General features: G+C 45.8%; 3 protein-coding genes across 6 annotated transcripts in view; 1 reads left to right on the top strand and 2 right to left on the bottom strand.

Moving 5' to 3' along the window:
- bicdl1 (BICD family like cargo adaptor 1) overlaps positions 1-3,001 on the top strand; it is a 24,988-nt gene extending 21,987 nt beyond the window's left edge. The window contains exons 9-12 of one of the 2 annotated variants that reach the window (XR_003832852.1): positions 291-421; positions 558-678; positions 1,376-1,490; positions 2,734-3,001. Coding sequence is in view for 1 of the 2 variants with exons in the window: in XM_029440690.1 (XP_029296550.1) it covers positions 291-421; positions 558-678; positions 2,734-2,910 (429 nt within the window). In the remaining variant the exon portion in view is untranslated. The remainder of the gene's footprint in view (positions 1-290; positions 422-557; positions 679-1,375; positions 1,491-2,733) is intronic. The other variant, XM_029440690.1, reaches the window with a different exon arrangement.
- A 4,140-nt stretch (positions 3,002-7,141) lies between these two features.
- Positions 7,142-16,533, bottom strand: rab35b (RAB35, member RAS oncogene family b). Of its 3 annotated transcripts, XR_003832855.1 has the most exons (7): positions 16,181-16,533; positions 13,394-13,444; positions 13,183-13,306; positions 10,071-10,195; positions 9,840-9,964; positions 7,558-9,307; positions 7,142-7,509 (listed from the first exon to the last, which is right to left on the bottom strand). XR_003832855.1 is itself a non-coding variant. In XM_029440725.1 (6 exons), the coding sequence occupies exons 1-6, from the start codon at positions 16,230-16,232 to the stop codon at positions 9,179-9,181; spliced, it is 606 nt and encodes a 201-aa protein (XP_029296585.1). In that variant the 5' UTR covers positions 16,233-16,533; the 3' UTR covers positions 7,142-9,178. The 3 variants fall into 3 exon arrangements, 2 of the variants coding, with proteins under 2 accessions (XP_029296585.1, XP_029296586.1); XM_029440725.1 differs by having other exon boundaries at positions 7,142-9,307; XM_029440726.1 differs by lacking the exon at positions 16,181-16,533 and adding an exon at positions 15,932-16,050 and having other exon boundaries at positions 7,142-9,307.
- Positions 16,534-17,357: 824 nt separating this feature from the next.
- gcn1 (GCN1 activator of EIF2AK4) overlaps positions 17,358-27,500 on the bottom strand; it is a 28,574-nt gene continuing 18,431 nt past the window's right edge. Inside the window, 18 exon segments of the mRNA XM_029440730.1 lie at positions 17,358-17,967; positions 18,119-18,340; positions 18,798-18,908; positions 19,313-19,461; positions 19,625-19,721; positions 20,681-20,795; positions 21,503-21,696; positions 22,217-22,447; positions 23,170-23,283; positions 23,404-23,673; positions 24,052-24,195; positions 24,349-24,441; positions 24,556-24,717; positions 25,503-25,667; positions 25,758-25,973; positions 26,531-26,648; positions 26,731-26,873; positions 26,997-27,193. Of these exon segments, the coding sequence (XP_029296590.1) occupies positions 17,842-17,967; positions 18,119-18,340; positions 18,798-18,908; positions 19,313-19,461; positions 19,625-19,721; positions 20,681-20,795; positions 21,503-21,696; positions 22,217-22,447; positions 23,170-23,283; positions 23,404-23,673; positions 24,052-24,195; positions 24,349-24,441; positions 24,556-24,717; positions 25,503-25,667; positions 25,758-25,973; positions 26,531-26,648; positions 26,731-26,873; positions 26,997-27,193 (2,867 nt within the window). The 3' untranslated portion in view covers positions 17,358-17,841.

The following is a 27,500-nucleotide window of genomic DNA, read 5'->3' as shown; positions in this document are numbered from 1 at the left end:
CTCCATCTTTTGTTATAGTTTGGATTGAGAGACACCTAGTGGCAGAAAATGACATATTGTGCGTTTGAGTGTTCTGATTTAGTCCTCACCAGTTTGTGTGAGTTTGATGTATGTTGTTTGTAAAGTACGACGTTGCTTTAACCTTCTTACATGTTCCACACACACGGGTCAGATGTTGAAATGGATCAGCTGAACATCAGTCTCACACATGAGCACCATATAACTTCAGCTATCTTAAATGTATGATGCCTGCGTCTCACACGTCTGTCCATCTGCCATGTGACCTGCAGATGGCGCTGCTCTCCGTGGAGATGTGCTCTCTCCGGGAGGACAACGAGCGGATCAGGGCGATGGCTGAAGTCCGAGAACCCAGCGAGCAGCTGCAGGCTGCGATCAGAGACAGAGACGACGCCATATCCAAGTACGATCACATCACAGATTCTTTCTTCATCAATATAATGTCAAGTTTAAACTAATACTTCACCCTTTGAGTACCCCCCCCCCGTGCACTGCGTGCTACTGGGACTCACCGGTTGCTCTGTCTGCGTGTCTTGCAGGAAGAAAGCGGTGGAGATGGAGCTGGCCAAGTGTAAAATAGACATCATGTCTCTGAACAGTCAGCTCCTGGACGCCATCCAGCAGAAGCTCAACCTGTCGCAGCAGCTGGAGGCTTGGCAGGTAGGTCAAAGGTCACCAGCGAGATACATATTCCAAAAAGCTTAACAGTCCTTTTACAGTCCTATTTAAAGGTTGTCACATAAATAAAGCTGTTCTGTCATTAGTAAGCAGACTGCAGTTACTATTATAACACTTATATCATCTGTGCACGAGGGCTGTGCACGAGGGCTGTGCACGAGGGCTGTGCACGACTAAATAACTTCAGACTTCTTTTCGGACTTCTGATGTTCTGTAAAATTGAGTTTTGTGCAGAAACACCTTTTTAAATCTTGTGATGTGCTCATAGGTTTCTTGGAAATAATTAATTCAGCATAAAGAAAATTACTAAAGAAATCTTAAAAAACGAGCAACAATGAGCAGAGTGTGTATTTTATGACTAAAGCAGGAAAGTTTCATCTTATAATCTACAGACTGATTAGTGTCTGACCTCTGGTGACCTCTGGTGACCTCTGGTGACCTCTGGTGATCACTTTATTATAATAATGTTTGTTTGAATAAAGAGGGGGCCCTGCTGTGCACATACACTTAACAACTCAATTAACTTCTTAAGGGTGTATGCAGGGGCTTGTCCCCATAAGGAACTATATGTAGGACTGTGTGTGTGTGTGTGTGTGTGTGTGTGTGTGTGTGTGTGTGTTCCCCCCCCTCCCTCATCTGTAACTAGCAGTTCTTTCCTCTCTCTCCTCCCTGCCCACAGTTTGCCTCCTCAGGGCTCTTTACTGTTTGGCTCTTGTGGTTTCTGATCTAGTGGCCTTTCTCAGCTTCCGTACCACCCTTTCTTCCCCTGTGGTACCCCCCCTCCTGCCTTAGAGGTGAGCCCGGGCTGTCTCGCCGTTTCACCCCCCCCCCCCACTAACCCGACTGTACGCCATGCTGAGCCATTCCATGCCCCGGTGAAGTGACGCAGGAGAAACGCCCATCCCAGCTCCTCTCTGTGAACCCTTTAAAGGAAAGCTTCCACAAAATGACCGTTTGTATTTCAATCAGAACTTTATTCTCTCGCCACGTCGCACGAAGAATCAACAAACAGACGAGTCTTGATGAGTTGAGTTCGATGTCACTACTTCACAAACTAAACTTTACTATTTCACACGTTGAGCGAGTAGTGCGTAGTTTGTGAAGCGCTGACGTGCGACTGGATGAGTGACACTTGATTTTAGTGCAGGAGGTGTTTTGTTAAACATTTACTTCATTTCATCAAGACTCCTGATTCTTCATGGAGGCAGAGAGGAAACAAAGTTCTCTTCAAGAACTCAAGGTGACAACAAACTGTCATTTTGTGGGTGAATCTTCCTCTAACCACCAGAGAAACATCCACCCTCTCTCCACCTGTCCTCCCTCACACACCTGTACACATACAACACACTGCTCACGTTACCTGTTGAGAGACTAATAACACATTGTTTAGCAGCTTGTCGGCGCCCCCCAGTGCTCAATCTGTCCACAGCCACCAGCAAGGCAACGTTAAAACACAAAACAGAGTTCTTCTTAAACATTAAATTACCTTGAATTATTATTAATAAAATATGTCAGACTTTTATTCAGAATGTCAAGCCCCCAGCGCAGTGAGACGTCCTGCAGGCTCTGCATCACATGGAGGCTGAAGGAACCTGCATCCTTCTATCACTCTTGTTAACAGACAGCACCACGTGGACGCGTTACTCTTTTAATTTGCACTCTTTGCACTTCTACGGTTTAGCACAGGTGCAAATCAAACATCAAACAGCTGATCCAAATAACTTCTCGTGCAGCACTGCGCTCCGTCAGGTCCTCGGCAACACCCACGGCGAGCGTGAAGCATATCAGTCCAAGGGTTGCCGATGTAATCGCAACTCAGACACACACACACACACACACACACACGTCGGTCATTACAGTGTGATGATGATATAAAGTATTACGTAAACAACAAACACCGGGGATGAAAGGTGATTGTGGTGTCTCTGAAATCAACAGGTAACATGATCAATGCCCCCCCCCCCCACACACACGCCCTCTCTGTGTGACATTTCTCTCCCGTCTCTCTCTCATTCACTTCTTTGTCCGCGGCTTTAGGACGACATGCACAGAGTGATTGACCAGCAGTTGATGGACAAGTACCAGGACGAGTGGCGCTCGGCCCCCGCCTCCCTGTCGGGGTCGCTGAGGGCCCACGGCGCTCAGTCCTCCAGACGCGCTCACCGCATCTCCGACCGGGACAAGAGACTTTTCTCTTTTTTCAAAAAGAGCTGAGTCGCGTTGGACGGATCCTGAGCACGGCAGACACACAGGAGGAAGTGACATCACAGGAGGAAGTGACATCACAGGGGTAACAACACAGCCAAAGACGGGCAGTGGCACACACTGAGGTTTTGTTAGGGGGAAGGGGGGGGGGGTCATTTAGCACTTTATCTGTCCCACTACTCTTCTGAGACAGGTGAGAACAGGACTTCCCCAGACGCTCAGAGAGCGTACAGGACAGGTACAGGGTCACAAAGTTTACCTCCAAAGAAGAAGGTTTCCTTGTAGTGCCTACGACCATCTCTACTCGCCCACTGCCAACTGTGTCGAGAGGAACACCATGTCCAGACTGGGACCGTATGCGTCCCGTTATCAGGCCACACAGTCTGGGGACAGACGGCTGGACGTGTGCAGGATCCTGCAGCCCGCACACGCGTCACCTCTCAGGTTTATTCGTTTGTTCGGGGGTTGTTGAACACGAGGACGTCTCAGGACCGTGGTGTCAGACGAAGCAGAAGCTTATTTTCTTATTGACAGCAGTGCAGGTGAATGTTTCTGTTTTATATCATGTTCAAGTGAATACAACAAAACACAGAGGAACTAAGATGGACGCTTCTCGCTATGTTCTGACATTAAAGACCAAACGATCGATTTATCTGAAGATCGTCTGTCGAGAGTGAAAATCATCTTTCGTTGCAGCCAAACTTACAAAGTGCGGAAAATAAAACCTCAAATGATTTAGTATTGCACTTTCATGAAGTTTGGGGACTTGCAAGAAATATATTAAAACTGCACTGATCAGTATTTTTATAAAAACAATGTATTAAAGACGTCACCCACAGAGACCCCCCCGCAGCTCCACTGAGCACTTTAGCCTTTTTGAGCTCTTTGTTTTGGTTTTACGGCACATTTACTGTTTTGGTTCAACCCCGTGTTCAGCAGCAGGCGGCAGGATCCTCACGTTGACAGTTGTGGGTCTGTGTTGAACTCCGAGAGGCCTTCATGCTCATCTCCAACATCTGAACGACCTCTGGGGGACATCGTACCGTTTGTCCATTTCTCCACAGCTCACGTTAAATTTAAAACATCGTCCTCATGTCAATCATCTTCCTAGTTGACCAAATTTTCAAAATGTTTACATCAGCTTGAGAAGGAGGAAGATCAGCTCAGCTGTCACATGTTGAGTTTACGATCATTAGAAGCAGAGACGTGCACCGCGTAGCCCGAGCTGCCCCCCCCACACATGATCTCCCGTCTGAAGGGTTTGAATGCTGCTGTAACGTTTGGAGCAGGCTCTTCCTCAGACTCCTGATAAACACTCAGAATGCATAAACAAGAACCACTCGACAGAGCATTGAAAGGGAGCAGCTCTGCAGACGGACGGCTGCGTGCACCTTCACCCCACCTGACTGACGAACATTATGCATTCTCTAATGCTCATCCATCTTTGAAATTCACAGTAATTGACACATTTGACTTTGTGGTTCTTTAAATGACCATATTTTACAGGTACTAACACCTATATTCGGCGCGTGGGGGGGGCTTGTTTATGTGCACGACCCTGACTAGACAGTAAAGTTCCTCTGCAGCTGCTTTGCTTCCACACTAACAGAAAAGGTCTACCTCCATTCTCATTGCTTCAATACTTCATGTGCACTTTGATTTCTGAGCCGCCGGGCTTCCGTTCCAGCGACGTGTCTGAGCGTCCGTCAGAACGACTTTCAGAGACGCCTCACGTCTGTCCGTGTCTGATGCAGCTGTGCAAACCTATGCAGGTGTCTTCTCGTCATCTCAGCTGGTTGTTGGGAAGGATCAACCCAAAGAATGATTTTTTATAATAGGTTTGAAATCGTTATATTTATATGAGATGCTTACCTTTTGAATGAAAAGCTTTTTTTAGAGAGAAATTTACCCGTATGTTGTTTCTAGGCTGGTTTTTTATTTGTATGTGTCCTAAGCAGGAACTTTATCACTCGTACGTCGATCTAAATGTTGGGCTGTGGCACGAGGGGGAGATTCACGAGGACTTCTTAGCTTGGATCCAGATTATTCACGTAAAGAAGCCTCGTGACTCAATCATTAATCCAAGATCGCCCCATAAACGTTCAGTTGACATTTCTTGAAGTCGCCCTTTATAAACATTTATAAGCTGTGATTCATTTCTAATTGTTAATAAATGAGATGAGAACAAGCGACTGCTTCTCATCTCAGTCATGAATAAAAGGATTAAACGTTAATAAATCATTAATAAAGAATCAAGAGTTTCTCAGTCTCTAATAAAGCAAAAGTCAGTAAATGTGTAAAAACAAACGTTAATCAGAAGTTTCCTTGTTGTTCAGTGCAAACAGTAAAACATTAAAGAACTGCAGAAGTCAAGAAACATAAATATGGAATAAATCAATTAGAACAAGATATGAAACTAAACTGAGTTAAACTGAGTTACAGTTCGGTGCAGCGCGTCCTTCTGCACCGTGATACGCTTGGTGGGTGTAGTTCGGTAGAAAGAAAATAGTTCCTCCGTGAAGCTGCTCACAAGTTCTGTGGATCTTCAGTAACCGGAAGGATCAATGACACGAACACACACACATTCTGCAGATGTAACTTGTCTCGTGCATGAGGTAATAACGGTGCCTTATCAGAACGCTTCAGTCTGAAGACACACGACACAAACATCTTCCTCTGCAGAGGTCAACGGGACGTGTGATTAAACTGCTGCCACAGCCGGACTCTACTTTGTCCCATTATCGTTAGAACACAATGCTTTGTACCTCGTGTGGTGGTGTGCACATCACGGTTTGTTTCCTGTTTGACTGTTTATGTTCAAGACACTGTAGACTGTACGATTCCTTTTTTAAACTGCGTGTTTGTGTGCTGAGCATCCCGACGCCGACGCACAACATCCCGTGTTCTCCGTTGGGCTCATTGTGCGAGTGCTTCCATTCACTGACTAACGGCACTGTTTCACTTACAAGTTGCTTCAAACTATTCAAAGTATTTATCATGCAATTTTCTTAGCATTTTGGGGATTCTTTTGTACAAATAAATACTTTACAATCTTCTCGTGTCGCCTGACTTTGTAATACAGATGCTTTTCTTCTGTGGCAGACGAGCTGCGGGTGCTGAAACGTGACACCATCGTCTGCAAACAGTTGAATAAAAGCAGACAGAAGTGTGGACGCACTAATGTGAAGACTTTAGACCATTGTTCAACCTGTAAAGAGTTCAACTGACTTCAATGAATTCAAAACAGCAACATTTAACAAAAGTACAACAAATATAAACTCAGTTTTCACATCTACTACATGCTAACGTTATTAGCATAAGCTTATGGCATTTTACCTTGCATAAACTAGCCTAGCGCTAGAGGACCTATTGTTCATCCAGCCTGAACAATATGTTCTGCTTCTTACGGAAGTCGTGTCTGTCGAGTCCACCTGCCTTGTTGTACTCTCAGATTCCTATAACGGCGGCCATGTTGCAGGAAGTTGTTTAGCTCTTCTGCCACCAGGGGGGGGAGGGGGGGGGGGGGGGTCAGACAGTAACTGAGTACATTAACGCTCAGATAGTACTCAGAAGTTTTACTTCAGTAGAAGTAGTAATACTGTGTAGAAATACATACATTCAACATTTAACTAAAGTATGAAAGCATTAAAATACTCGAGTACTAAAAGTTCATTCTGCACAACACGCTTAAGAAGAATATATTTTATATATTGAAGTATAATTGTTGATGCATTAATGTGTTTTTCACTTTAATGTTGCAGCAGGTGACGGAGGAGCTTTTATATTATTACTTTTACTAAACCAAGGATCAATAAAGTTTTATCTTAACCTACAAAAACTCATTTATATTTAGTATATTGTATATAAACTAAAAGTAAGTAAATGTACTTACTGTCGATTATTACAACTTCAGACCCTTCTAAATATTGTTTTAGTATTAATATATGCCGTAATAAATGTGAGAGGGAAACAAACGCCTCAGTGCGTCCGACCTTCGTCAGGTGGGTCCCAAAATACTCAACCTCTGCTCCGACAGGTGAAGAGAAGAGAAGCACCTGATGAAGGTCAAAGCGACGCCCTGCAGGGCTGAAGATTTACGATGTGACGAGTGAAGCTGAAACTGAAGGACAAACGCAGATCGTGATGTTTTGAGAAGATGAATCCAGAGACGAGCACTTCCTCCCGAACAAATGTTTTCAAATAAAGACACAGCTTTCAAAGTTAAGACGCACGACATCAGTCAAGGTGTCAAATATTTATTCCTTTAAATCGTTTATTACTGATTAAATTCATGTAGGGAAAAATGAATAGTACATCTTCTTCTCCAGTGTACAGCAAACCAGCTGACGGTGTTTCAACCAAAGCACACAGGGCATGTTCAACACATGCAGTTGGTGTGCCAACTATGTGTGTATGTTCTATACTGAATATAAACACACAAATATATTTATATATACACATACACGTATCAACTACAAATCAAAGTGTGTGATCTGATATCGTTCCTCGTCCTCAACACGGGTCAGGAGTGTGAAGCGGTGTCCTGCAGGAGCGCAGACAAGCTCGAAGTAAAGATGTCACAGTGCACAGACCTGGAGGTGCACAGACCTGGAGGTGCACAGACCTGGAGGTGCACAGACCTGGAGGTGCACAGACCTGGAGGTGATGATCTTACATTAAAGGAATATTCACCCACACAACTGACCGTTCATCAACTCCTCGTGTTCCTTTGAACTCCGGCCTCCAAAGTGAACGAAGAATAAAAGAAAAGGTAGAAAAGTCTTGAGTTGAAGTGAATTAACCTCCGTTTACAAACCCCCCCCCCCCCCCCACTGGAGAATAAACTTTATCCGGCTGACGATGCATTTAGTCGACTAATGAGAGAAGTTTAAAACACTTTGAGCGCTCTGCAGATGTGCTCGTCAGTTTCTTCAAAATAACTAATTCAGAATCAAACAAATGCATAAAAAGACGAAATTTAAGACCAATTAGAGCAACAATGGACAGGGGGGGGGGGGGGGCGCGCTGAGATCAGCAACTGACACACACGGTCATTCTGGGGCTTCTTCCTTCATCGGGCCCGTCGGCCACACTCGTCGTGGAGGTTTTAAAACACTGTCCGGTAACTTCCATTGAAGAAAAAGAAAAACAACGAATGTTGAGAATATTCTGCAAGTCGAGAGGAAACAGTTACCCCCCCCCCCCCCCCCGTCAGAGTCCCCCCTCCTGCCCCTCTGATGGACCGAACGCAGGAGGGGCTGATATGTGTGTGTGTGTGTGTAGGGGGGGGCAGTGGCTGCAGAAGGGGAATAGGGAGTGGGAGGGAGGGCAGCCCTGAGCACTTCAGACCCCCGCCTCACGGGGCCACCCGTATGGCACCAGTCCAGATGAACCCTAATATTCTCTACGTTGGCAGTTTCATTGTTTTCAAAAAGATTTAAAAGCGTCGTGAGACCGCAGTGAACGCTGCGTTCAGTCGTCCCGGAGCTCCAGGAGCGCTTCAACGGCTCGCACTTAAAGAAGAAGAAGAAACAATAGAAATGTTGGCTCAGCACTACGGGGGGGGGGGGTCAGAGGGCGGGAAGCTTGGCAAAATATCGACAAAGAAAAAACACGAGAAGTCACCAGTTCTGTCCGTCGGATCGGTTTCTAAAGGTCGTCTACTAATCATCTTCATCATCATCATCATCATCATCATCATCATCATCAGAGTCACTCCCCCCCCCCCAACATGTCAAACAGAACTAAATCTAGCAGTTTGTGATCTCTTGGCGTGCGCGGTGACACGGGACTGTGGCGAGGAGGTGAGACTCCACTCTGACGCCCGTTCAAAAAACAAAAACAAAAACAAAAACAAACACACCCTCCCAACCCCCCCCCCCCCCCAAAAAATAAAACTAGAAACAAAGAGATAAATCCAGAACAAGGTGGAGCCTCCGTGTCGTCCTGATGTCCCGTGTGGAATGAGAAGCAGCTGAACGTGCTGTGGGCAGAGATCGGAGCGTTATGGCGTCAGCTGGCGGCGCTCACGTCCTCACGTCAATCCTTCACGTCTGCTCCAAATAAAACTTGATTTGACGTCTAATAAAATCTGTACACTTTTATTTATTTTATTTTTAAGTCTTCATGATTAGTTTGTCCAAAGGGGACATTTATTTATCTTTATTTGTTTTTCACCGTATACGTATTAAATCTTTAATTTAGAAGCTCTGAGTCTCTTGTGTTTCTGCACGTGTGGAGAGAAGACGCCGTCCGCCTCTCGTGCTCGCGGCGGTTGCTAGCAGCACTTTTTCTTTCGTTTACTGTTCCGGGTGAGTTTGACGACGTCGTTCTGTTGCTGCTGCTGCTGCTTGGCCAGAACCTCCTTCTTGGCTCTGAGCACGAGCTCTGTGATGCAGTTGAACATCTGCAGGAGAAGAACCGTGTGTGAGTACAGCAGTCAGCAGACACACACACACACACACGCTCACACACGCACACACACACACACACACACACACACACACACACACACACACACACACACACACACACACACACACACACACACACACAGCTTTGAAAATGACTGGAGAATAAAAGCATGAACACACGGCGGTGGGAAGTTGTACTTTAGGTGCACCTCGAGCTGGACTGAGCTCCTGCCGCTCCACATCATGTTAGAATTGACCTTTAACTTAATACTCCTTTTTACAGAATAGACCCTGAACGCACCATAATGCACGGCTGCTAACAGCTCTCCTGCTGATGTCAACAGATTTGTGTCTTTAATAATGTAGCATCATCAGAGAACAAGTGTCCTGGATGCAGCAAATGTACTGCAGCGCTTTCAGAGTCTTGGTTTCGAGTATGTGTTGTTGTTCCCGGGTCTGCAGTCAGCAGCCTGAGACGCTGATCAGCAGGTGTGTCACAGCATTCACACACAAACAACGGCGTACCTCTTCAACGTTGATGTTCTCTTTTGCACTCGTCTCAAACAGGTTGATTCCCATCTGCTCTGCAAACTTCTGCGCGTCAGTCGTCTCGACCACCTTGGAGTTAGGGTCGTCGTTTTTGTTTCCCACTGAAAACAGAAAGTTCCACGTGTTGCAACAGGACGGACTCACAACAAAACCAGGAGCGTCTCTCTTCCACCGCAGAACGAAGATGCAGTCACGGTGCACACTCACCTAATATTCGGCACACGTCATCACAGTTCTGGTTGATTTCATGTAGCCATCGTTTGACGTTGACGAAGGACTCTGCACTCGTGACGTCATACACCACTATGACGCCATGCGTTCCCCGGTAGTACCTGAACATGCAGAGGACAGTCAGCCTTTAATATTCCATTTAAAATATATTTTCCACATCGTCATAGAGCCCCTGAACACCACATGAAGTCTAGCGTCCAATAACAATCCTGCACGACCACAAGCACACTGAAGCCCCGGGGCCCCTTGTGGTCAGGAGGGGAACTACAGCTTTAAACAACAACGTAAAGAATACAGGAAATATAATGTTGGAACTATCTCAACATTTATTTATGCTGGGGGGCCTTATGATTACCTTCTTTAGTGTTGTTTCTTTATTCCAGTATGTTTCAGTGCCATTTTAAAGACTTTTTAACATGTTTTCCGGATAATATTAAGAATTGTAATTACTATGGCGTGGACAATCGAAGAAGTGAAACTGTGATGACGGACAGGCCGACTGTAAACCTGCAGCCAAGCATCAAACTGAGCACCAGGCATCAGAACGGAGCATCCCCAGAGTAGCTGCACTCGCCAAACAAACACAAAGAGCCCTTTGTGGCGTGTGTGTGTGTGTGTGTGTGTGTGTGTGTATACAGTTTTGTCTGAGCATGTCCACAATGTCCAGCAGTAATGGGCCACAGACAGCAGGGACGGATGGTCGCTTTGTGTGCAAGTCTGTGTGTGTTTGTATTAACTACTAAAACACACATACACACACAGCAGGCGTGTGGGGTCCGACCTGCAGCCATCTTTTTGTTGTTGTTGCACAAACGGATAATAAAATGTTAATAAACTGTAACTTCTGCCTCACAACTCATAAATCAAAGGGCGCCGTGCAGCCTTGGGGTTCAAGGCGCTGACCTTGTGATGTGGGATATCTGTTGCACGTCACCGCACATCGATCAGCCTTTAATTTTTAACATGTTTTCCGGATAATATTAAGAATTGTAATTACTATGGCGTGGACAATCGAAGAAGTGAAACTGTGATGACGGACAGGCCGACTGTAAACCTGCAGCCAAGCATCAAACTGAGCACCAGGCATCAGAACGGAGCATCCCCAGAGTAGCTGCACTCGCCAAAACAAATCCTTTTTCCAAATTCTTCCTGTTTATATCTACACAGATAACTCTTGTCGAGCGTCGTCTTCCCCCCCCAGGGCTGCAACTAACGATTATTGTCATTGTGGATTATTTTTGGATTAAGCTGGGATCAGAGAATCCTGAAAAAGATGAATCGATTATCAGAATAGTTGGCGATTCATTGCTTCATCTTTGCAGCTGCGAGCAAAACAAAGACGTTCTTCTTCCGTTATCAAACATCAAACACTTCCTGGAAACTTGCATCCCTAATTTCAAAACCAACGTTGCAAATGAAAATTACAATAAATGTCTTCTGAGCAACTCAGTGAGAAGTGAACACTTTAAAGGTCTCGATGCAGCTGCAGGGTCTGACGTACAGACCCCCCCCCTCCCCTCCTGGCCTTGAACACTTTAATATCTTTTAATTAAGTAACCTTGGACTAAAGGGGTGTGTGGGTGAGAAGACCGTTTGAGTTGAAGGTCACGTTAATGATGTTTCTCCTTCACGTCTCCTCGTGCAGGGAGAGCATCTCGGATTTATTACGGGGGTCAAACCTGAGCACCAACGTCAAGACCGTCCGTGGAAGTTACACAGTGATTGTATGGCAGGTCCATGTATGGGGGGGGGGGGGGGGGAAGAAACGACGCTTCTAGTGAGAGAACATGGAGGACACTCGGGTTGAGGACAGACTACAGAACGCTAAGGGCCGACTCTTCTTCTTCTTCTTCTTCTTCTTCTTCTTCTTCGCTCATGTGTTTATTGTTTAGTATTTTTGATATACACTCGAGATATTAATATTATTGTATTCGAAACACAGAGATAGGAAAGTGTGTGTGCGTGTGTGTGTGTGTGTGTGTGTGTGATCGACCGGATCAATGAGACTTTGTTATTCTGCATGAGTTGTGTGTGAGTTTGTAAACAGATCATTTACTTCATTAAGACTTTTCTACGTTTTTTTAGATTCAAGTTTTTCTTCGAGACTTGTGTATTTGTGTATTTATGTATTTGTGTATATTTGTGTATTTGTGTTGCAGGATAATACGATTATAATGTCAACAGTTCACCTGCACAGACACAACTAAGACCCTCAGCCCCCTCAGAGACTTTATATCAGCTGATCGAGTGCGAGAAGCTGCTGATCAACATTTGTGGGTTTTTCACGTTCCGCTTCTTGCTGCCCGACTTTAAGGTCGTCCTCAGAGTGCACACGGGGAAATTGTCAAATAATGAATGAATTGTTTTACAACGGTTGATGTATAAACTCGGTGTGCACGAGAGTCTGCCTGCACTTCTCATTTCATGTGTTTTATGTCTCCTGCACCCGTTTCATGAGCTGCGGAGGGAAACTCCTGCACACTGTCGAACGCACAGAAATATGGATTTATTTCAGCACAACCTCTTCATCACCTACGTGTTCGGTTCATCTTATAAATAAATCTATATTTGTAAGTTTGTTATGTACCATCTTAAGTAATGTAGTGTGTAAGATACCAGGATGATGGTAACCCCGTGCTTCACAAAGTCTGCAGGAAAGCAGATTTAGGGAAAGTGTGACTAAAGGACTCAGAATGTGTGCAGGAGCCCTCGTGCACTTGACAGTGTGACGTCGTTAAACCCTGGTGGACTTTGAGAGAACGTGTGGACATTGGCCTGAAACTGCAGTGAACCCAGAGGCACACGGAGGCTGTAACACCGTCAGCAGTGTGACGCACACTACGAGTGTAAAGAGGCCCCTGGCGTCATGTAGCTCTACAGCACGACACCAAGCCTCCCTCTCACATCTGAGGGGAACTCCAGTGTCATCGAGCAGCGGCGACTCATCGATATCTGCAAACCGCTTCCTCAAATAAAAAGGAATCTGAGGACCGCGAAAAGTCTTTTCTGGTTTCAGAGCCAATGGCTGAAGCGAAAACATGGAGCTTCACCTTGAAAGCCAATGTGCTTCGTGCGTGGATGTACTCACGTGGAGGTGATGGTGCGGAAGCGCTCCTGCCCTGCTGTATCCCAGATCTGTAGCTTCACCTTCTCCCCATTGATCTCCACCGTCCGGATCTTAAAGTCCACTCCGATCGTGGTGATATAGCTACCTGCAAGCACGCAGACGCAAGTTAACACACAACAACAAGTAGTGAGTCTTAAAATGACACAACCGTGAGCGAGGGAGAAGCACACACCTGAAAACGTGTTGTCTGCAAATCGCAGGAGGAGACTGCTCTTCCCCACTCCTGAGGAGGAAACACAGGCACAGGAGGAGGTCAGGGTACGGGTTCCAAAAACAGAAAAATAATGAGTGAATTCTTTATTATAAAATATATTACAGGCGTCTGCGGACATATCATATTCTGACAGCGGCTGCAGAACAGTTGCTGTAATCCTCGAGCACATAAACACTTAGTACTTCACATATACACAGCTGTACGTGTTGCCCGGCGCACAGGGGGAAAGATTTAAGGTCAACACGGACTGCGACTGACATCTTTATTTAAAAGCGTTTTGATGACGCTTGTAATAGAGATGCAACGATTAGTCGACAGAAACATTCTCATCGCTAAACATTTTCATGCAAAATGTCAGAAAACGCTGATTTCAGCCTCAAATATGGAGATTTTCTGCTTTTCTTCGTTTGAGATATTGAAGAGATTAAATGTTGGTTTTGGACCGACAGAACCAGACATTTAATCACGTTGGACTTTTAGGAACTGTGACGGACATGTCACAGATGAATCACTACTGAGTTGCAGCCCTACCTTAGACCCACAGAAGCTTCATCAATGCAACAGCAGAACAAACAGCTGCAGCTGGACCGGCTGACGTCAACGCCACAAAGCTAAGACAACAAATGGAACAAATATATCCGAGTACCTAAAATTATCTTGTATAATAATAATAAATAGGTTTGAGGAAGAAATAACAGCCACGACAGAAGACAGGAGACGACAAAGCAGAGAGTGGGATGAAAAAGGAGGATAGCTGAGAGGATCAGTTGTCAGGTTACAGCTGGAAGTTAGAAGCGACTGTGCTGCCCAGCCTGCCTGGGGAGGGACTCGACCTACAGCCCGTCACTTATTGTTTGTCTACCTATTGTGTTATTGTCATCTCGTGTTTGATTGGTCCCAACATTAAAGCTACAGCGCTGTGTTCAAACAAACAACAAGCAAAGCTTCAAGCAGAAGAGAGATCATCTGTTTGTGCTTTAATGTTCGATCCTGCCGTCAGGACACAAAACACCGTCTCAGAGCCCGACAATAAGGATTGCCCGGGGCACGTTAAAGGTCACGTTGGGCTAGTAAATCTAGCAACTTGAGGTAAGTGGTAAAAAAAGAATTGCACACATAATGGAGCTGATGATGTTTGCTAAGGAGCGAGTCATCTTCCTTCTCAGATTTAACATGAACATTAACTTTACTCTTTGTTCTTTGATAACCACTAATAAATACATACTAATATATATATATATATATATATATATATATATATATATATATATAATAAATACATACTAATATATATATATATATATATATATATATATATATATATATATATATATATATATATATATATATAATAAATACATACTAATATATATATATATATATATATATATAATAAATACAACTACTTTTATTGGGCAAATTACTTTTGGCAAGTAGATTTCTGACTAAGTGAAAAACAAAAACAAACATTGAACCCTGCATGATCTCCCTCCACAATGTAATTCCTCAGGGTGTCAGTGATCAAACCATTGATTACGTTTATATCTTTTGCAGCCTGGAAGAACGATCGCATGTTAACTGGTGTCTAACCGCTCTGCATGAGCAGATATACCAGTGATCCAGTGTGTGAATGTCTGACTCTCACATGCAGCTGAAGAGTGGCAGAGGTCATCTTTCCTGAATCCTCTGTGCAGCACTACACACACATGTAGTCCATGCTGCAGCTGAGGGGACACTGGCCTCTGTGTGAGTGGGAGTGAAGGGATTTCTGTGCTGCCTTGCCCTCTACTGTGAGCAGCCAGCTGATGGGGTAGTGCCAGGATCGGGGTTGTCAATGAATGCAAAGATCATTTTCCACAAAGAAGTCCTGCAGGCTGCAGCTAACACTTCAACTGAGGCTGGAGCCCCATTCAAAGGCTCGTTTTCAATTGTATGGGGAGATACAGGAAAAACAGTCCTTCAGTTGTACAGATTTACATTATCATCTACCTGTGGCATTGTTTGTCATGGTTTTAACATAATAAAACACAGCTAAGGTCATCACATATTCAGTTGCAATGCACCGTAGCATCTTGTGAATGGAGTGACATGTGTTGTCTCTTCAGACAGAAGGCTCCCTTTGACTGAAGCTAGTGCAGTGCAGCTTTCCTCCACTATTAACAAGCTAGCACTATCATGCTAGCTAGCTAAATAACAAACCGCATTAAAATAACAACCTCACTTCGTTGACTTAACACCGAGCAGAAAACACAAGAGGATATTTGTATCTTGTATAAGCACGAATGCTAGCCTCTCAGTGCAGCTAGCGTTAGCTGCAAGTGTAATGTGAACTCCCACCTAGCTAACACAGCTAGTAGGAGATACAAACTAGAGGCCACATTACAAGAGCCACAATACACTGATTTGGGTTACAGTTTGTGTTTTGTTGTTGAGCTAACAGAAATATCTCAGTTGATTTGAGAACAGAACTAGAAAAATATCTTCCGAGAGACAAACCGTGAAGATCTGAAAGCGATATCCGGCCTGACATGCCCAGCCCGGACACACAACCTCCGCCCTGTCACCGCCACACAAATATGGCGGATGTGTACATTTTACCAATCATTTTAACGCCAATAACAACAAATAAGTTGTAAACGCATCATATAAGTGCAATGCGGGCCTACAGCTTGATTTCTGCGTCTCCCTTTGAAAAAAAACAAGACATGGCCCACTTCCTGTCTCGCATCCCCGGCGTCGCCTTACCGCTGTCCCCGATGATGAGCAGCTTGAAGAGGTAGTCGTAGTCCCTGGCCATGCCGGTAGCTGGTGGCTCACCCCCGCCTTGTGCCGCTTTGCTGTCCGACCCCCTCGGCTCGTAAAAAAATTCACCAGCCCCCAGATATCCCGATATGAAAGAAAAGGACCACTACCGACACTAGAAACTGTTAGCCCCCCCGAGCCGCCGGCGTTTTTCTCGGGGTTTCGCGGCGTCAGCAATCCTCTCCCTCCGCTGCAAACAGCCGGAAACTCCGCTTCCTTCTCTGGTGGTGGAGCTGCACCCAACTGTGCCCCGGCGTCACTGCGCAGGCTCCTGCCCCCCATCCCACTGATCAACTGCTCCCCGGCCCGTCCCGGGTCCAGCCCGGTCCCGGGTCCAGCAGGACGCTTCAGTTCTATACAAATAATCTAGATAACAAATCACACTATAGAGTAAATTAGGGTTCATGGAGGATGGGGTAGATTCATACGGAAGAGCATTAGTGCCAAACATAAGAGTGAAGTCAACATGTTAAGAATACAAGACGAGAATAAAGTCTGGATTAAAGATGAAATATCGAAACAAATATTCATTTATAATAAACATTTGCATTTTGAGAATAATGTCAAAATGTCGAGAATAAAGTTAAAAAATGTAACTTTCAGTATTAGTGCCAAGAATTAGTTAATAATGAGGGTGGTGTGTGTTATACAGAAGAGCTTCAGCTGTTGAGAATATAAACAAAGTGTCGAGAATAAAGTTGAAATTTCTAGTAAAATGTTGAGAAATGCTGGGATTAAAATTAAAATGTCAAAAAAGGCAGAATTCTTTTTTTAAATTAATCATGAAGATTATTTCTTTGCATTTTGAGAAGAACGTCAAAAACGTCAAAATTCTAATAAAAATCTGGAAGATTTTGTAAAGAATGAAATCAATGTCAAGAAAAAAGTTGAAATGTCAAATCAAGATTAAAACATTAATGACTATATTCTTGAAAAGCAAAATAAATAAATAAATGGTCACCGAACACACCGAGCAACACAAGACATTAGAAACCTTCTGCTGGAGGTACGTCAGCGACGGTGGAGCTTGAAGACACCAGGTTTTATTACATCTCGTGCGTCACAGGAACGTGCAGTTCTGTAAAATGTGAGGAACGTTTCCAATATTTCACACACGACATTATGAAATCAAGATCTTTTTATTTCGTATTGTCATTTTGTTTTACAACCGTATCACTGACATAAGAATGGTTTTTATTCTGATAAGAGGTTGCTTGCTTTCCCCCCCAAACACCTCTCACACACAAAGTCCAAATAAAAGTTAAAGACAGGGGTTTCCTTTTATTACAGCGGCGTCTTAAATGCTTGAAATCATTTTGGTAAAATTAAGTAGCAAAACATTTAAACATCAAAACAGAATTGGTATTGTGGCTTCCGAACGTGTCAGTGCAGGAGGATAACCTGCACGTTGTGAGATAAAATTGAAAAGAAGTTATAAATTGGGCTTCAAGGACGCTAAAACGAAGGAGAAACAAAAAGGAATTTGTTGGGGATTACTCGGGGAAACAACTCGGCTCAGCCTTCATCCATGAAAGGCAACATGGGCATGTGTGGCGAGTGTCGGGGGTTTACAGGAGATCATTTCAAAGCTCAGTCCTGCTCCATCACGTGAGGATGGTGTCGTCTATCTCTTCATTGGAGTCGGGCTGGCAGGCGATTTTCTTCAAGGACCGGCGGTGACACTCGGACAGCAGGTCGTTACTCGCAGAGTCCAGGATGGCAGAAACACTCTGAAGCGCAGAAAGAGAAAAACGTTTGTGCCGTATAAGACATATTCACAACCGTAATTACAAAATGCAAACTACAAACACAGTTTCCAGTTCACACTTTCTTCCTGTGTTTCAATGCAAACCACAGAAGAAGAGAATCTGGCCGTCTGACCTGCATGGTTTCCTCTCCCTGTCGGAGTCGGAGCAGGTTGATGATGGTGTGCTCGCTCTGAGCTCTCACGCTGGTGTTCTTGTCTTTGGTGTTGTCCAGCAGACTCTTCAGCAGGGGCTTGATGAGACTGGCCTCCATGGAGGGCGTCGCCGCCTCTTTGAACACCCACCACAGCACCCGCTCCGACACCAGTCTGATGTCACTGGACTGGTTCTGAAGACACTGCGGGGTCACACAGACAACACACATCTCAACACAAAACCTCCATCTGTCTCCTACACTGACGGCCACGTGGCGTTACAACGTGCATCAGCTCGTTTCTGTGGAAACTTAAGATCCAGACGTTCAGCAGGTTTTATCTGCAGATAATCCTCCTCAAACTGTCATCACAACGTAAACACTGAATAAAGACGTTGAGATGAGATGGAGCAGCTGAGAGCTGTGTGTGTGTGTGTGTGTGTGTGATACCATAACAATAAGCTGAAAGACGTAAACTAAAGAGTGGCAGTCGGGTGATAACTTACACAGTTAATCAGTGCAGCTTTAATTTAGTGAAGAGGAATTGATGTTTATAGAAAATGAATATTGATAAGCTGCTATATGCATCAGTCCTTCATTCACCCCTCCAACACTTATTCACAGAGAGGGAAGTAACGAGCCTGTAATCATCGTGACTCACCTTCACCAGCTGCGTGATGAAGCGCTGGGGAACACTGCTGCCTCCCTCGGTTCTCAGTTGATGCCTCATCAGGTATCCCATCGCTCTGATCCCACTGGTGGCGATGGGAATCTGGAGGAGCAGAATCACAACATGCACATGAGGACAGGCACGCACGATGGAGTTATGGCCAAAGTGGACGTTTACTGATCACTTTAATGATTTAAATATCTTACAGTGAGTGTAATAATCTGCAGCTGAACGCGCGTGTTAGCTTAGCATAAAGACTGACGTTCACAAATGAAGACGCAACAGCTCGTTGGTTTAAAGAGTTTAAAAACAAGCTGGATTGTTTCAGGACGGACGCAGTGACGTCCTGGAGCCAAAGGGAGGATATTAAAAACTTTAAGTCCAACAGTCAAAGGAGTTCATTTGTGGAATAGTTTCAGATTCCACATGTAAACTGTACGAAACATATAAAGAGTGTAAAGTCTGCAGCTCATGTGCCTCAGCTCATGAGAACATGGTCTCCTCACCCTGTCAGCGGTGGCGTTGGTCAGAATCGTCTCCGTCACAGAGTCACAGTATTCGTCCCCACACAGCGTCTCAGGCGCACACTTGACAGCGATGGCCATGGCGAGGCTGCGACCGTGACGCACCATCCAGTCCACGCCGGACACGTCGGCTGCAGAGAGGAAGAGCAGCACACACACATCGTGAGAAGACTGAACATATTCAGAGGACATGGGAAACACTATTATTATAGTCTGTGCACCAAGTGAAGCGTTGTGATAAACAGCACTTAGAGGCTCATTAAGACACACGTGTGACGGGACGTGAATACCAACCCAAGATGTGCTGATGTAACACACTCTTCAGCTCCTCCTCCGACATAAAGGCACACAGCTCACCAACGCAGCCGGCCGACGCCATACGGGTCGCGTCCTACACGCACACAGACAGGGAGACAGACAGACAGGCTTGAGTTGCATTTACTGTCAAACTAACACAGAGGCTCAAAACCACATCCTCTCGGCCTGACTTCCGTTTTTATTGTGTGATCACAGAGGAAACTACACCACAGAACAACTCTGTGACATCCTCCCTCTTCATACAGCAACACTTCTTTATTTCACTGGTAATCACAAAATGTGCCGCTTTCTAAATTAAAACAGAAGAGTTTGGTCAGCTTCTCCTTCAGTGTTCCTGCTTCAGCAGCAGAATCCTCCACAGAGGTCTCCTCTCTCTGAGTCCAAGCTTAAACATCAGAGTTCCTCCTGCACGCTGTTCAGCTGCCGCTAATGTTAGTCAGCTTACAACATATACAACACAGGACTGATGACACCATGACAGGAGAGAGAGGAAACGTTACCTTCAGGAACATTACACATGTCTCTGTCTCACTACATATACAACACAGGACTGATGACACCATGACAGGAGAGAGAGGAAACGTTACCTTCAGGGACATTACACATGTCTCTGTCTCACTACATATACAACACAGGACTGATGACACCATGACAGGAGAGAGAGGAAACGTTACCTTCAGGGACATTACACATGTCTCTGTCTCACTACATATACAACACAGAACTGATGACACCATGACAGGAGAGAGAGGAAACGTTACCTTCAGGGACATTACAGATGTCTCTGTCTCACTACATATACAACACAGAACTGATGACACCATGACAGGAGAGAGAGGAAACGTTACCTTCAGGGACATTACACATGTCTCTGTCTCACTACATATACAACACAGGTCGTTTATAGACAACTTAAGGTGGAATTGTTATATATTCAGCAGCTGTTTTGAGCCCTGCGGTGGAGAAACAGGCGTGTTGCCACATATTATCAGCTCTACTTGTTTGTGTAAGGCTTCTGCTCGCCTGACGTACCTCATCGTGTCCCAGCATGCCGAGTAATGTTGTGGTGATGTTCTTGCGGATTGCTGCGTCCACCTTCGACCCGGCCCCCTGGATGACAAACCTCAAGGCTTGGAGCATCGTCTCCCTGTGAGAGCAGTAAACATCACAACACAGACATGAGAACCAGCTTTTACTAAATAATATTAAAAACATGAACCATGACACTGAAGTTTACGGTTCCTCTTCCTGTGTTGAGTCTGAATATTGAGCATCCATCAGCTGAGATTTTAATATGAATATATTATTTGTGTATCTGTGCCGACATGTATCATCTGTGATGGAAGATATTATGGCCTCAAGTAAAGAACATTTTGGGACAAATGTCAAGAGGTCAAACTAATTATTTATGGCCGTTTTGTTTGGTGTGCACATCACAGGTTGCATCAGTTGTGAGAGTGTTTTGCTTCATTCGAAGGATTGAAGAGATCAAAGTGTTTGTTGGGACCTGAAGCTTCAGCCTGCTGATTCTGTCATGTGGGTCCAAGTTGAGTTTTTAACACTTTACTAAAACCACCATTATGTCCTTAGGAAAGCTTAGTTATACAGTATATATAACAATCCTCCCACATACACATTGAAAACATGATCACATGTGATTTTAAGTAATAATTGTGAAGCTTTTCCTTCAGATAAACATCTGTTAACATCCGTTAAGTCACTATCTATCTCTGAGGGAACACACTGATGCTGGATCATAAACACCCGGTACACCTTTGAGAGTAACTTTAATGTTCTGAAATAGTGAGATTAGAGCATCGGCTGAGTCGCTTCAGGTCAGGCTGATGTGCTCACCTGACTCCTGCGTCCTCAGCGTTGCGGATGGCAGAGAGCTGCTCAGTGAACAGCGGGTCCACCTTGGTGTGGATGGAGACCAGCTGGCCCAGAGCCTCAGCCGCCTTCAGCCTCACGGCACGGCTCGAGTCCTGCAGGGCCTTCAGGAAGGTGGTCTGCAGCTGAGGCAGGAAGGGCTTCAGGGCAATGCCCACCTGCAGGAGGGATACGCTCCGGAGGTTAGAGACAAACATTGAGACGTTCGATCCTCTGTGGGGAAGTGTTGCACCTTAAACGCGTGGAGTCAACACATGAAGATCTGAGCTGGTGTCTGCATCAGCAGAACAAGAAAATAACAAAACAATACGAATTATTAAAGTCTTAGTAAATGCTGTATTGATGAAATGATATGTCCAACACAGAGCAGGTGTGAGAGTATTAGAGACGCTCTACAGTTACTGTCTTCCCTCAATGACTTCTCCCAGAACTTCATCTGAATTTATTAACACGTGGACGCCTCAGTGTCCCGTGCTGCAGTACCGCTCTCCGCCTGAACTGTCAGTGATGAGCCGGGGGGGCGCTGTACAGAACAGTCTCACTAAACTATTAACTCAATTACAGAGACATCAGCTTGCTGCATAGAAAGTTTTCAGATCAAATCATTTACAAAAAGAATACAATCTGTACATCAAGACATTTGTTCATTTCCGCCCCGGGGGAGACGCAGGTACAGACCTTTGCCAGCAGCAGCGTGAGCGTCTCCAGCAGAGCCGTCTTCACCGTCCAGGCAAAGCGGTCTCCTAAGATACGAATGAGCGGGCCTGTGATGTTGATGACAGAGGGCCGCAGCGCCTCCGGCGACGTCAGTTTGATGATGCCTCCTAAAGCTTTGGCTGCCTCTTCTTTCTGCTCAGGCGTCCCGGTGAGGACGCCTTCTCTCAGGATGGGCAGGATGCAGGTCACACCCTGCGGAGACAGACACATGGAACGGTGAACAGAGCAACACACGATTAGTTTGTGACTAAATGCTTGATTTAGTCTGAACATTGTGACGCACAACAGGACGTCTGCAGGTCGCTTCTTTAACATTAACATTCAGAAAACTAAAGATATAAAATGTATAATAAATATAAACTGGACGAGCAACACAAGAGGAAAGAATTAGATACTTAAAATATGTGCAACATCTTAACACGGAATACCCAAACACACACACACACACACACACACACATTTAAAACAATATTCAACATGTTATATTACAACGTCCTCTATCAACTATTTAAGATTTAAAATGTTTAATATTATAAATGGAACTATGACTCCTCTTGTAACAAAACAAACAAAAAAAGTCATTTTATGTTTAGTTTGTATTTTATTGTGAAAAGTGATTTATAAATAAAGCTTTAAACGATTAATTCACTTTTTCATGCAGAAATGTCTTTAAAGTTTGTTTTCAGCCTCTGAAATGTGCAGATTTCCTGCTTCTCTCTGTTTTGCATCATAAAAGTGACAAAACAAGACTTTAAAGACAAAGCTTGGACGTGGAGAAACTGGGACCAACATTTTATAGATCAAACAATCAGCAGATTAATCGATGATTAAAATAAACGTAAGTTACAGAACAAGAAGTAATCTTGGTGCTGGAATAAGATCCAGTGTTTCCTGTGTCGGAGGAACCTTCTCACCTTCTTGGGCAGACAGAAACCAGGCAGGTGCTGCCCCTTAACGTCTGCAGCGACTGATTTGATGTCTCGATGCAGGTCATCGATCATGGCCAGCTGGCTGCTCGCATCCAGCCTCTAAACAAGAGAAACAAAACAACCCTCAGTTCAGATTCTTTGATCATGTTAAAAGTGTTTCAACATCAAGTGTAAACTTGTGCAGGAACCTTCGTGTCACATTGTTTCACGCCAACACACCTTAGTGATGGAGTTGATGGTGTCCCAGCTCTGAGCCAGGATGTCGGGGTTGGTGTCGTTGAGCAGGCGGATGAGGCCTGACAGCAGATTGCGAGTGTGCGCACTGTAGTCCAGGCGGGTACGGGCGAAGTAGGCGTTGAGGACGGTGACGGCGGCCTGTCTGATGCCGGGGTCGGCGCCGCGCGTGGACTCCAGCAGGTCGTCGATGATGATCCGCTGGCCCAAATCATCCTCCACCGACAGGATCACCGTTTGACAGCTGCACAACTCCTGCAGCAAAGATGAGGAACAGCAGAGACTCGAAATGTTTCAACCATCAGCACAAACAAACCTTTCAGAACTTCCACACCCAAGATGTGTGTGTGTGTGTGTGTGTGTGTGTGTGTCCTGGTGAGTGAGTGTGAGTGTCTGTGTGTGTGTCCTGGTGTGTGTGTGTGTGTGTGTGTGTGTGTGTGTGTGTGTGTGTGTGTGTACACTGTGTGGCACAGATGCCACTGTATGCACGACATGCATGTTGTGTGTGTGCGCGTCCTGGTGTGTGTACATCCTGGTGTGTGTGTGTGTGTGTGTGTGTGTGTGTGTGTGTGTGTAACGTTGTGTAAATTTGACCTGTAAAATTGTAAGTCAGCTTCTGAGCGGCGCTGTTACCTGAGCTTCATCTTCTGTTCCCAGCTTCCCTTTGAGAGAGGAGAGCAGTGCAGGCAGGATGACCCCGAGGTGGCGTGTGAGAGCGTCTCCGGCCACAGCCGACAGGAAGGCGAGCACACGTGTGTTCACGGGGGGGGCAGTCAGCTGGTGCCGTCAGAGAGAAAACACTTTAGTCAGACACAATAATAAGGAAACAAGCAGACATCACTGCTGAGTGCTTCCTGTAGGAGAAGAGGATCACAGTCTGCGTCTCTGAACAGGTGACTGAATGACTGCAGGTCAAATAAAAAGAAGCACCTTGGGAACCAGGTACGGCAGCACGGAGCGACTCTTCACCGCCATGACCTGCTTCAGGCCGTCCAGAGCGAACTCAGCGGTGTCCTCGTCGTCCTGAGAAAAGACGATGAGTGAATTAAGATGCAGACGGAAACTTAGTGTGTGTGTGTGTGTGTGTGTGTGTGTGTGTGTGTGTGTGTGTGTGTGTGTGTGTGTGTGTTCCCTCACCAGCTGCTTCAGCAGGGTGGGCAGGATGTCGTCCAGCGCCTGGTGGCCGATGGTCGCATGGAGCTGCTCAAAGGTTTTGGCTGCAGCCTCTCGGACCTCCTCCAGAGGGTCGCAGAGAGCCTTCCTCACCGTGGGGACCAGAGACTCGGAGAAGACGAGCACCTGCAGGACATCAAAGTGTCGGGAAAATTAATTAGGACAGAGGGTGTAAGGACAGAGGGTGTAAGGACAGAGGGTCTAAGGACAGAGGGTGTAAGGACAGAGGGTGTAAGGACAGAGGGTCTGAGGACAGAGGGTGTGAGGACAGAGGGTCTAAGGACAGAGGGTGTAAGGACAGAGGGTCTGAGGACAGAGGGTGTGAGGACAGAGGGTGTAAGGACAGAGGGTGTAAGGACAGAGGGTGTAAGGACAGAGGGTCTGAGGACAGAGGGTCTAAGGACAGAGGGTGTAAGGACAGAGGGTGTAAGGACAGAGGGTGTAAGGACAGAGGGTGTAAGGACAGAGGGTCTGAGGACAGAGGGTGTGAGGACAGAGGGTCTAAGGACAGAGGGTGTAAGGACAGAGGGTCTGAGGACAGAGGGTCTAAGGACAGAGGGTGTAAGGACAGAGGGTCTGAGGACAGAGGGTGTAAGGACAGAGGGTCTAAGGACAGAGGGTCTAAGGACAGAGGGTGTAAGGACAGAGGGTCTAAGGACAGAGGGTGTAAGGACAGAGGGTCTAAGGACAGAGGGTCTAAGGACAGAGGGTGTAAGGACAGAGGGTCTAAGGACAGAGGGTCTAAGGACAGAGGGTGTAAGGACAGTGTTTTGACTTCCTGCTTCAGACTAAGAAGTAATACATTAATTGTTTACATCATGTAAAAGGTTTGATTGTTTTATTTCCGTCCCATCTGGGATGCAGAACAACTCTTTGACGTCTTAGTGCGTTGCAGCGTCTGCGTGACTTACGGCGTCCTTGCTGGTGGACTTCATGATCTCGCTGAGGCCGATGCAGACGCCCTGCCTCTCGTCGCTCTTGTCGGAGCGCAGTCCCTGCTCCAGGATGGGAATAATCTCCGGGAGGATCTTCTCTCCCAGTTTCCTCACCAGGTCCCCCAGCGTGCGAGCGGCGATCTAACAACGCCCGACACACACGGCGTCAGTGAAAGAACAACCAGGTCATTTATAAAAAACGGTGTTTCTACAAGTTCAAAGCAGGAATACCGTTCTCTTGTCGGGGCAGGTGGACGCCAAGAAGCCCAGCAGCAGCGTGAAGAGGGTCGGGAGGATTTCTCGCAGCGTCCTCGGGGTGTTGGAGACCACGATCTTCCACACGTGGAGGGAAGCCTGTCGAACCACCAGCTGCGTGTCCGAGCGGCCCATATAGAGCCCAGACAGGACCCGGTTACGCCGCTCGCCACCAAGCGCTCCGATGATGGCCTGGCAGAGGAAAGGTCAAAGGTCAGCAATTATTTTATTTGTGTGGCAAAAACATAATAATAACGGCGGCACACGGCCACACACACACACCACACACACACACACACACCACACGTTACGTCAACAGTTTGCAAATCACTTTAATTTATTGGATTTTAACGATTAGTAATAATCTAATAATCCAAGACTTTAATAATTTAATAAAGTTTATCAGAAAGGGTTGTATAGTTGTATATCACATTAACAACCAGCTTTAAATAAAATGGACATTTGTCACTATCTTCTGACTTCCTGTCATATAATGTTCTCACATTCTTATTTAAAGTAGTTTACTCGTCTCCAACGGGTCGTCATCGCAGGGTTCCTCTGGTTTGTTTCCAGCAGCATGAACTTTAAAGTTTCTAACCTGCCTGTTCTTTTCCACTCGTTTAAATATCCACGTAAACATTACGCAGGCTGAGCAGCGTTACGTTCGTCCACTGACACACGACACCACTGCGACGGCACATAGAGACAAGAAGACTTTGACTTCCTGCAGAAAAGAAAAGCCTCCCTACTTTGTTGGAAGCAGCTGTTCCAAAGTTGTCGTCCTCACAAGCCGTCTCTGTCGTCATCTTCCCCGTCACTCCGGAGATGTGGAACAACAGATCTCCGAGCAGCTGCACGGAGCTGAACCTGCAGACCGACCACGACACGGACACAGTCAGCACGAGAGCGACACAGATTCAAACATCTTACGGAGGTGTGCGAGTCTGACCTGATTCTCCACAGGTCGTCGAACAGACCCTGCTCCAGCTCAGGGAGCAGCAGAGCGATGGCCGTCTCAGCGTACATGCTGATGATGCGCTGGCCGGCTCGCAGCGCCGTGTCCCTCACGTATTCATTCTCATCGGCCAGAGCCTGCAGGACAATCAGAGCACAGGTTGGTCAAATGTGTCCCGGGGGGAGATCCCAGGAAGTGGTCATTTTAAAACCACAGGGGGAAGTCTAACCCCAGAAAGAGAAGTGATTTATTTGCAGCACCTTGAGAATGCAGGGGATGATGGGCCCGACGTAGGGAGTGAACCTGTCTCCGAAGGTGAGCGGCAGGTAGATGAACATCATGATGTATCCGTCTCTGACGTGGGAGGCGATGTCGATCTTGCTGGCTGTTTGCACCACATCTGGCATCAGCTTGTCCAGCTTCTCCACTCCCAGTCCAGCCATCACCTCAGCCAGACCTGCCCACACACACACACACACACACACACACACACACACACACACACACACACACACACACACATTTAGCAATCTAAAATCAATCACAGGCTAAGTGCACGCTTATTAAGAATATTTTCACTGCTTCACGTTGCTATGAGACAGACAGTCTATGTTTCAGACGGGAAAACGGAGCCGTTATCTGTGTTCTCTTCAAAACCACCAGACTCCATTGACAAAAACACAGATTGTACCTCTCAGAACACAGGAGTCGCTGGTCTACAGCTGCCTCCATCTGTCAGCTGCTCTGTGTTATTGAGGGACTTT

The sequence above is a fragment of the Cottoperca gobio genome, chromosome 9 (assembly GCF_900634415.1).
Source record: "Cottoperca gobio chromosome 9, fCotGob3.1, whole genome shotgun sequence".
NCBI classification, from domain to species: Eukaryota; Metazoa; Chordata; class Actinopteri; order Perciformes; family Bovichtidae; genus Cottoperca; species Cottoperca gobio.
Note: the sequence above shows the minus strand (reverse complement) of the source record. Positions and strands in the feature narration are given on the sequence as shown.

Coding starts and splice junctions, on each gene's coding strand:
- rab35b (XM_029440725.1), bottom strand. CDS start 16,232: ATGGCCAGGGACTACGACTACCTCTTCAAGCTGCTCATCATCGGGGAC. Junction 10,196..13,182: donor TTCCGCACCATCACCTCCAC/GTGAGTACATCC, acceptor CTGCATGTTCAG/GTACTACCGGGGAACGCATG. Junction 9,308..9,839: donor AGAACATCAACGTTGAAGAG/GTACGCCGTTGT, acceptor CTTCTCCTGCAG/ATGTTCAACTGCATCACAGA.